This window comes from Passer montanus, unplaced genomic scaffold (genome assembly GCF_014805655.1).
Source record: "Passer montanus isolate IOZ18808 unplaced genomic scaffold, ASM1480565v1 scaffold54, whole genome shotgun sequence".
Lineage (NCBI taxonomy): Eukaryota > Metazoa > Chordata > Aves > Passeriformes > Passeridae > Passer > Passer montanus.
This window is the reverse complement of record NW_024370374.1, coordinates 2,671,920-2,680,467: the sequence shown is the minus strand read 5'-3', so window position 1 is coordinate 2,680,467 and position 8,548 is coordinate 2,671,920. Positions and strand designations below refer to the sequence as shown.

Sequence of the window (8,548 nt, the reverse complement as noted above, 5' to 3'; positions counted from 1 at the left end):
GCCACTGCAGTGGCCAGAGCTGAGGACAGTGCACTGCGGCTTGTACCTGAGGGAGCCTGTCGTGCCATCAGAAAGTGAAGGGACGAGGCCATCATCCCTTGGTGTATCTTTCTACTTGTTTTGCAGACAAGGTAACACCACAGAATCTCAGTCCTGGCACGATTTTTAAATCACACTCAATTGGGAACACTAGTTTAGCTTTATTAAGAGTTTTATTAGCTCTAAAAATAGGTTCTTAAATATTTTCCAAGGTTGACTAAATATGAAAAACAATTATATAGTCAGTGTTTAAAATCAACCACAGTTTGTTACAACTGAGACCCATTCAGTGGAATAACATTTATCAAGAGTCATAGCATATAGAAAATTGTACAGCCTCTCCAAATCCACAGACAGTCTTTCTCTGCTTGCTTTCAAACTGAGCAGCTCCTGAACCTAATTTTCTGATGTCCATCAGAATTCTTACCAACAAGAACACTGCAAGCATGGAATGCACTCACCTTTGGGTGAGAAGGCTGTGAGATTTTTAATGAAAATAAAGAATTGGTCTGTTGGCATACCCCTTTGATTTCTTATTGTTAAATGAAAAGTTTTATAAATAGTCTTACATAAATAATAATCTCAGAAGTTTTAAAAAGTTCACACCACACCATCGGACCTGACTCAACAATCTCTGGTCTCTCACTGCTTTCTGCAATTATTCCGGAATACAAGAATCCTGAATGTCTCTTACTGCAAGAGCAGACCATTTATTTTGGGCAAGAGTTAAGCTGCAGAGGAAGATTTGGCAGTTAAGTGAAATGCATGTTACAGCTGATGGCTGCTTTTCTGTTTTATTGGAATAACTGAAAAGATTAAGCTGTAGTGCAGGTAGGGCTTGAGTCATGCTTTTATCGTTGCATCTCTTGGCCTGATATGAACTATGTTATTAAAAACGGTGCTCAGCCTGATTCTGTACTTTGTTTATCTACAACCAAGCTCAGCCAAAGATCAGCTAGCCTAGTGAAAAAATGTAGTTGAAGGCTGTGTACATACAGGTACTGCTAATTGCCTTCCATGACTGTCAAACGACTACAGATACTAACAGATTTCTTAGTATGCCTTTAAACAAAGCACTCTTATCTATGCATAAGGAAAAGCACTACGCAGAGCAGAGTTAATACATGTTAACCTACATCTTGATTTAGTTTGTTGTTCAGAAAAAGAAAAAAGGGAAGTGATTTATCATCCCTTTTCGTTGCCAAAAGGAACTGCAGTACCGTCCAAAAGCTGGCGCCCTGGGAGATCCCAGTGTCAGTAGGACTGACGCCTCTTCTCCTCCGTAGTGTTTAAATGATCAGCAGCTTTGCTGTAGCTTTTACTTTTTGCCTGTAAAGGAGCCGGGTGTATTTGTGACGGCCAGTAGAGCCCAGTATAACCCACCACAAGCCACCACCTGACTCTGCAATGCCGAGAACCTGTTCGGGAGATGCTGATCCCCGCTCAGGAGCGCGTCCTGGCCCTTTGCTCGTGAAGAGCTTGCCCGGAGCAGCCCCGGACTACAGAGGGGACATCGTGGGCAGCCGGAGCACTGAAAAGCCCGGCAAGAGAAGCTTCGGAGGGAAGCAAGCGGCAGGATTTAAGGAGCGAGCAACCCCAGACGTGAATGAAACACAAACACGCTGTGGGTTTTCTCTTCCTTAGATAAAAGCACCGGCGAGCCAGCCTAAACGCTGCCCGCGGATGACTAGTCAGAACAAGTTCCAACTCCAGAGCTCAAATTAAAATGTTTCCTCTGCGTGACTGCCTCCTGCGCCGGGAGGTTCCTCGCCTGCCCCACAGCTGCCCGCAGTCCTCGGCCGCCCTGTGCCCCGGCACCCCGCTCCGCCCGCCCCGCGCCCGGGCTGCCTGCGGCGGGCCGGCCGGGCGCTACACGAGCGACTCGCAGACGGGCAGCGAGTCCGAGTCCTGGCTGTGCATGGAGCTCAGCCCCGTGTCCGAGTCCTCGTCGTTGTCGGCGCGGTCCTTGCGCAGCGCCCGCGCCTGCTCCAGCCAGCTGCCGCCCGCCGGCCGCCCCCCGCCCGCCGCCCCGCGCGGCTCCGCCGGCGCCTCCGCCACGTCCAGCGTGCCCAGCGTCTCCAGCAGGCGCTGCAGCTCCCGCTCCTTGTCCTCCCACGCCCGCTGCGTGCAGTCCAGGTCGCTCTTGACGGCCTCCAGGTCCGTGCTCAGCTTGAGGCCGATGTAGAGGCTGGTGCTCAGCTGGGTCTTGACCCGCTCGTGCTCCAGGTGCAGCTCGCCCTCGCCGCCGCTCAGCTCCGTGGTGTCGCAGTCCGTGTCGGCCAGCCCGGGCCCCGCCGCCAGCTCCAGCTCCTCCCGCCGCCGCTTCATCCAGCGCTCGTTGAGCTCCTCCTGGATCTCGGCGGCCAGGTGCTCCAGCAGCTCCTCCTGCTGCGCCCGCTGCTCCTGCAGCTGCAGCACCTCCTCGCACTTCCTGGCGTAGTCCTCCTCGGGGCGGCCGGCGGCGGGCTGGCCCGGCTCCCGGCCCGGCTCGGGCTCGCCGCCGCCCGTGCCCACCAGGTAGGTGTCCTGCACGTAGTTGACGCCGTGCCTCTTCATGCGGTCCAGGTGGATCTTCGCCTCGTACCTGTCGATCTCGCGGTCCAGCTCGCGCAGCCGCTGGATCTGCTGCCGGATGGTGTGGTCCTGCGAGAGCACCAGGTGCACCAGCGTCTCCATCCTCTCCGCCGACGAGGCCTCCCGGGCCAGCGGCTGCTGCCGCTTCTTGTTGATCTTGGCCAGTTTGCGGAAGGCTTTCCGCACCACCCGCCGCTGCCGCTCCTGCGTGAGCGCCAGGCTGGCTCGGGCCGCCCCCAGGCCGCGGCCGGGGCGCTCCTTGCTCAGCACCACCCGCGCCTCGGCGCTGCGCGGCCCGGCGTTGGGCAGCGAAGCCTCGCTGCGCACCAGCACGAAGCGCACGTTCTCCTGCTCGTCCCCCCACGCCACCCAGAGCCGCAGGATCTTCGTCTTGTTGGGCAGGATCCTCTCGAAGCCGCGCCACTTCTCCACGATGCAGTAGGAGTGCGGCGGCCCCGACAGCATCCCGCCGGCGGGCTCGGGCGGCGCCGGGCGCTGCCGCCGGTGGTGGCTGTCCTCCAGCAGCACCCGCACCACGTCCGAGCAGGTGGTCCGCCGGGAGAGCCCGGAGATCAGCTTCTCCTCCTGGCAGATCCACACCGAGATCTTCCGCTCCTCGGGCTCCATGGGGGGCGGCGGCGGGCGGGCGGCCGGGGCCGCGGGCTCAGCGCTGGCCGGGCAGCCGCTCCATGGGGAGCGCTCGGCCGTGCGCTCCGCCGGCCGCTCCACCCCTTCCTGCCCGGTGCGGCGGGGCCGGCCCGGTGCCCCCCCGGGACCCGCTGTCCCCGCGTGGGGCTCACGCCCCGCGGCCCGTGCAGAGATCCGCCGGCGCGGACACTTCGGGGCAGGTCGGCGTCGCCTCCGCGTCCTCCGTGTCCGTGCCGTGAAGGAGCGAGCGAGCGAGCGGCGTCGGGGACCTTCCGAAGTGCCGAGGGACAAGAGAGAATCCTGGAGCTTCAAAGGGAAAGCCAGAAGTAGTGAGGAATTTCCAGTTTTAGTAAATCATCCGCCTGTAATTAGGAAATTCATGTTTGTGAAGCACTTCGCAGATGAAATATGCAAAGGACGGGAATGTCTAAGTGTTATTAAAATACTAGCTGAGCCAGATTTTAATGGGAGCTTGCTGTGTACTTTGATGGGAACGGGATCGGTCTCGGAGTGTGGATTAAAATTAGAAGATGGGAAAAATAGTAATAAAACGCAGGGTTATGGCACTGATTTTCACTGATTGCATCACAGGGTTCACGGACCTAGGCTTTTCTAAGTGATTAAAAAAGTACTATAATGGGCAAAGAAAGAATGCTGTCTCGAACCTGAAGGCTGAGCTGTACCTTCCGAGCGAGTTTTAGAGCCAATAAAATCGGTGTGCCGTGTGGAGGGGGCTTTTGCCTGGAAAAGGTTTGTGCTCCAGTCAGTGGAACAGAACGGAGTCATGGCGTTGCAGCCTAGGTCTCTGCTAGAAACAGCGGAGCTGGGGCACACCAAACAGCGAGGGAGCAATTATGTAGCCTAATGTCCTCTTTTCCTCTAGAGTAACAGGCTCGGTGTGGGCAGTGCCTGTGAGAGCTTCTCCTGTATTGCCACGGAAGGACCAGTCCTGGGGAAGAAGTCCTGCCCCTGCTGTGGGTGCGTGATTCAGCTAATTGCGGTGGCGGTGTGTGACGTGCAGCCTCTGTCCCGCGAGGAAGTGGGCTGAGGGACCACCGACTGCCAGCATTCCTGCAGCTCGAGATCACAGGGATCATGCTCCTGCTGCCAGCGTGCCTTTCCTGCATTGCTGCAGGTCAAGGGATTCCAAACCGAGCTGGCCACTGCGTGTTGCAATAAGGGCACGTGAGATAGGGGTGATGGTAAGAGGCTGCATTTGCTTCCTGACCACAGCCACCTCGCCTTAAAGCTGCGTATTCCTGTCCAACGGCAAAGCCTGGCACTGCCCGTTCCGAGGGCAAGGTGTTCTGCTCTCAGGATGTGTCAGAAGTGCTGGATCGCTGTGCTTTGTGTTTGCTGAAGGCAGGGTATTCCCAAGGTGTGCAGGTTTTGTGTTCAGTGGGTTGGTTATGCCTAAAAGCATCATCCCCTCTGGGTCAGAGGAAGGTGGGTCCAGCAGTGGCAGTCCTGTAGGAGAACACAATGACCTTAACAAAGGGGGTGCTCAGGACACCCCTGACAGCTCACACTGCCCCAGAATAATAGGGTGTTGAGCAGGAAGGGGATGTGAAACAGGACACCGTGATTCAGCTTTGACTCTGGGAGGTTCAAAATTTTAAAAAAACCCTTCAAGAGAGTAGGAGAAGAAGCCTTGCTGCTTTCATCAGACTGGTAGAAAGTTGGAAGAACAGACCATTCCTTGTTGGGATTAATGAGGTAGTGAGAAAGTGTCCAACTCCTTTACCGGTGGTTCCTTGCCTTTCCCATTTCGTTTTGATCTTGTTTTAAATGTGTTTCCTACGAGAATGTCTTTGTACCTATTTTCTTTTTGGCAAAGAACAGTACAGGAAGAGCAGGTTGTGATGTGAAGAGGCATCATATGCTCCCCACAGGTCAAGCTGCTCCAACTTGTCTGGCTGCCTGTATCTATCCGGTATCCAAGCCTGGCTTTGTGCAATGAAATTGCAAGATGATCGTTCCATCTTTCCATGACCACATCTCTGTGGATGGAAAGCTGGCTCTGCCTCCCCAGTGAAGCCCCCAAGGCAGCATTGCCAGGGAGAGGATGAAGATGTTGGCAGTTTGGTTGGAAGCAGTACGGTACAATTAAGATTAAGAAGGCAAACACTTGATTTTGGTAGGGTACACCTATTGGATGTGTGTGTGTATATGGTCCATGGTTAAAAAGATGGCATTCAAAATTCATGTTGCTGCATCTGCTGCTGAGTTTAACCCTCAGGAATTTGGGTTTAGTCTGTCTGCAAACTCAGGAAACTGCTGGCAAAGCTTCAAAAGTTTGTAGTGCTGTATCTAAAGCAAAGTTTGTGTCCTGTTGTGCTGAATCCCAAAAGGCAACTGAAGGCAGGCAACCTTTTGCCTTTTCTCCCAGGATCTTAAAGCATCCTGCAGAGGAAGGTGGTGCTCTTATCTAATTTTAAATATGAGAATGCTCTGGCATAAAGGAATCGGATGCCTTGCCTAAGGTTGTGCAGCAAGGCAGTGGCAGTGTCATGAAGCAAATCAGGTTCCTTCACTCCAGCACCATTAGGCACTGAACTCCATCCTCTCCTCCTCTCCTTCTTTTAATTATTCCGTAAGAAAGGGAGGTGAGGAGGAATATATCAGTTCAACAGCTACAGATGGCGACAGAACCAGAGTGCAAGCTCAGCAGACAGTATTTCCCTCTGGTGAAGCAATGGGAGAAGGTGGCACACGGGCTCCTTCAAACGTCTCCTCCCTGGTGGAGGCAAATCTCCTCCAGCTGACTGTGCCTGCAAACCAGCAGCACCCAACAGCACCACTGGAATATCAAATGGGAGAGAAGGACAGCTGCTCCTCTCTCCACTCCCTTCCCCACAGAGCAGTGATGCATGAGGTCTTGTAGAGCTTCTGCAACAAGCACATCACATAACGAAAATTTAAAATGTAGTAACTGTGGTCTCCTGTAATGCAGAGGCTGTTTGTGTACTGCCTTATCACTGCACAGCTGACAGCACGCTCTTTTTCGGAAGCACAGTCTTCCTTGATGTCAGAACCCAGGACATCCTTCTGGGTGCCCTGGATGGCTCAAGATCCTGGCAGGGGCTCGGAGACCCTGCCAGGAAGTCAAAGACACTTGGGAATTCGATCTCAACCCATGGAGCAAATTACCAACTTTATATGAAGAATTAAAGGTCACAAAAGTTTAAGTAGCATAACAGTAGTTGACACAGGGTGAAAGGTGGAATTTTGAAGAATTGTACTATGGGGGTCTAGGGGACAAGATGGAGGAATTTGGGCGTTGTCCTGTCCTTCTTATTTCTTCTTCCTAGCCTCCATCTTCTTGGTGATGGTAGCACTAGGATTGGTGTAAAGTAGAAAGTCACTGTCTAACATAGGTGATAGGTATTGGAACATAACTGTAAATAAAGCACACGTAGTTTTTAGTGTAAAAGATAGCATCACCTCAGGGCAGTGCAGTGTGCCTCGGACTGACCTGCTGAACAGACCTCGGCAGGCCAGACAGAAAATTTTAGGCAAGAAATAATAAACAGCCTTGAGAACAACAGCCAAAGACTCCTGATCAGTTCTTCAACAGCTGGGTTGGGGAAAAGAGACTTTTAATACATCTCAGGGTCAGCTTGACCAGAGGAGATCCCAAGAATCTGGAACTCCCTTCATGGCCTGTATTTTTTGGTTTGTTTTATAAATTGCAAAAATTCAAAGTTGTTGATAATCTTAAGAGCTGCCTGAGCCCCAAAAAAAGGAAATTTTTGAGCTTAATATTTTAGGCTGTATTGAAAAGTTCAAGTCCAGGTATAGACTAGTTTATTTTTATGAACTACAGGAGAATTACAAGGCCAAGTGATGAGAAATCAGATCTATTTTGGCATTTCACATGAAGTTCTTTCTGTGATTTCCTTTTCATTGAGGTGTGCAAATAACTCACCAAGTATTTTATGATAAGAACAGCATTCCTATTAGGGGGTTGGATGCTGAGGTATCCGTTTCTGGGGTTTTGGGGTTTTTTTGTTTTTGTTTTTGTTTTTTGTTTTCAGAGGATTGAGCTGAACTATCAGAACTATTGCAGCCCTGATATTTTTAATAAACAAAATTGTACAAGACCTTATCTTTAATTCTTTGAAACTAAACCGAATAAATACAAATTATTTTCTGCTTAATATAGCAGGAATGAGGAGGTCTTAGAACCCTCTATTTGAGACACAGAATTAATTTATTTTAAATGCATTTAAATGGAGCAAGTGTATGGATTCGCATTCAGGGTATTTTTCTTTTTTTCTACAGTGAAGTTGCTTTTACTTTTTAGATCACTCTCAGGACAATTTACTTATTTTTCCTGAGGTTACAGTTCAAAAGAATACAGCCTAGGTGGATGAGCAGAGGCAGGCTGGAACTGGTAATCTTTTGAGCCATCACTGTCTGGAGAAGCTGCTCTTTGTTGTGATGCTGAGCAGCAACACTGCGTTCCCAGCTCCTCTTCCTCTGTTCCTGTTCATCTCATTTTGTGAGGTTTAGCTCTCAGTCCCTTTTATTTGTTGCTTTCTAACCTTTTGACCCAACAAACATGGATGAAGCCCTGGGACAGAATCTGGGAGTGTTACAAGCTTCTGCAATGGCTGCTGACCTTTACAGATTGATGAACAGGGAAGGGGCTGCTTGAACTTGCAGGTCACTCTCTCATGGGTGCTTTTCTCTTTTGTACCCAGTTTTTCCTGATGTTATAAAGCTGAATAACCAAATCATGCTGTGAATAACCAAATCATCCCTAGTTAGCATGCACAGAATGAAACACTTGAAAAACTACCCCTGTGTTAGCAGCAGTATGCAGACTCCAGTCAAAACAGTTTGTAGTCTTAGATTTTGACTTGGAAGAAAGTTGTTCAGTTTGTATCTGAGCAGCTTCAGACAGGAGAGTGCTTTTCACTTTCAGGTGTTCTGCTGAAGACAATGAAGGAACTGGCACTTCTGTTAAAGATGACTTGTAAGAAGTGTAATGGACTGCTGAAGAGCTTCTGTAAGCAATAAGCTCTGTGGCCTCTTGACCCGTTTCCTTCAGTTCCTGGCAGCTGATGGGCGCTGTCCTGCTTCTGAACGCCACCTGTGCAACCAGCACAGGTGACATATCTGGAAATCTGGAGTCATTCCTTGCCTCACATGGCTGGTGGTACCTCCATCCTTGTGAGATCCTTTTGGGAAGACTGTGGTGTGGCCCATTTGCATAATGGCAGCCCATACTGGGTTATATTGCTTTGACTGCTTCGTCCAGTGTCTTCTTTTTTCATGTGCA

The 8,548-nt window shown here is 51.0% G+C and overlaps 1 protein-coding gene across 1 annotated transcript; it reads right to left on the bottom strand.

Annotated features, from left to right (window-relative positions):
- Nucleotides 1-215: 215 nt before the first annotated feature.
- RASSF10 (Ras association domain family member 10) lies at nt 216-3,330 on the bottom strand. The gene has a single exon (XM_039725050.1). The coding sequence runs from the start codon at nt 3,238-3,240 to the stop codon at nt 1,909-1,911; it is 1,332 nt and encodes a 443-aa protein (XP_039580984.1). The 5' UTR covers nt 3,241-3,330; the 3' UTR covers nt 216-1,908.
- Nucleotides 3,331-8,548: the final 5,218 nt, after the last annotated feature.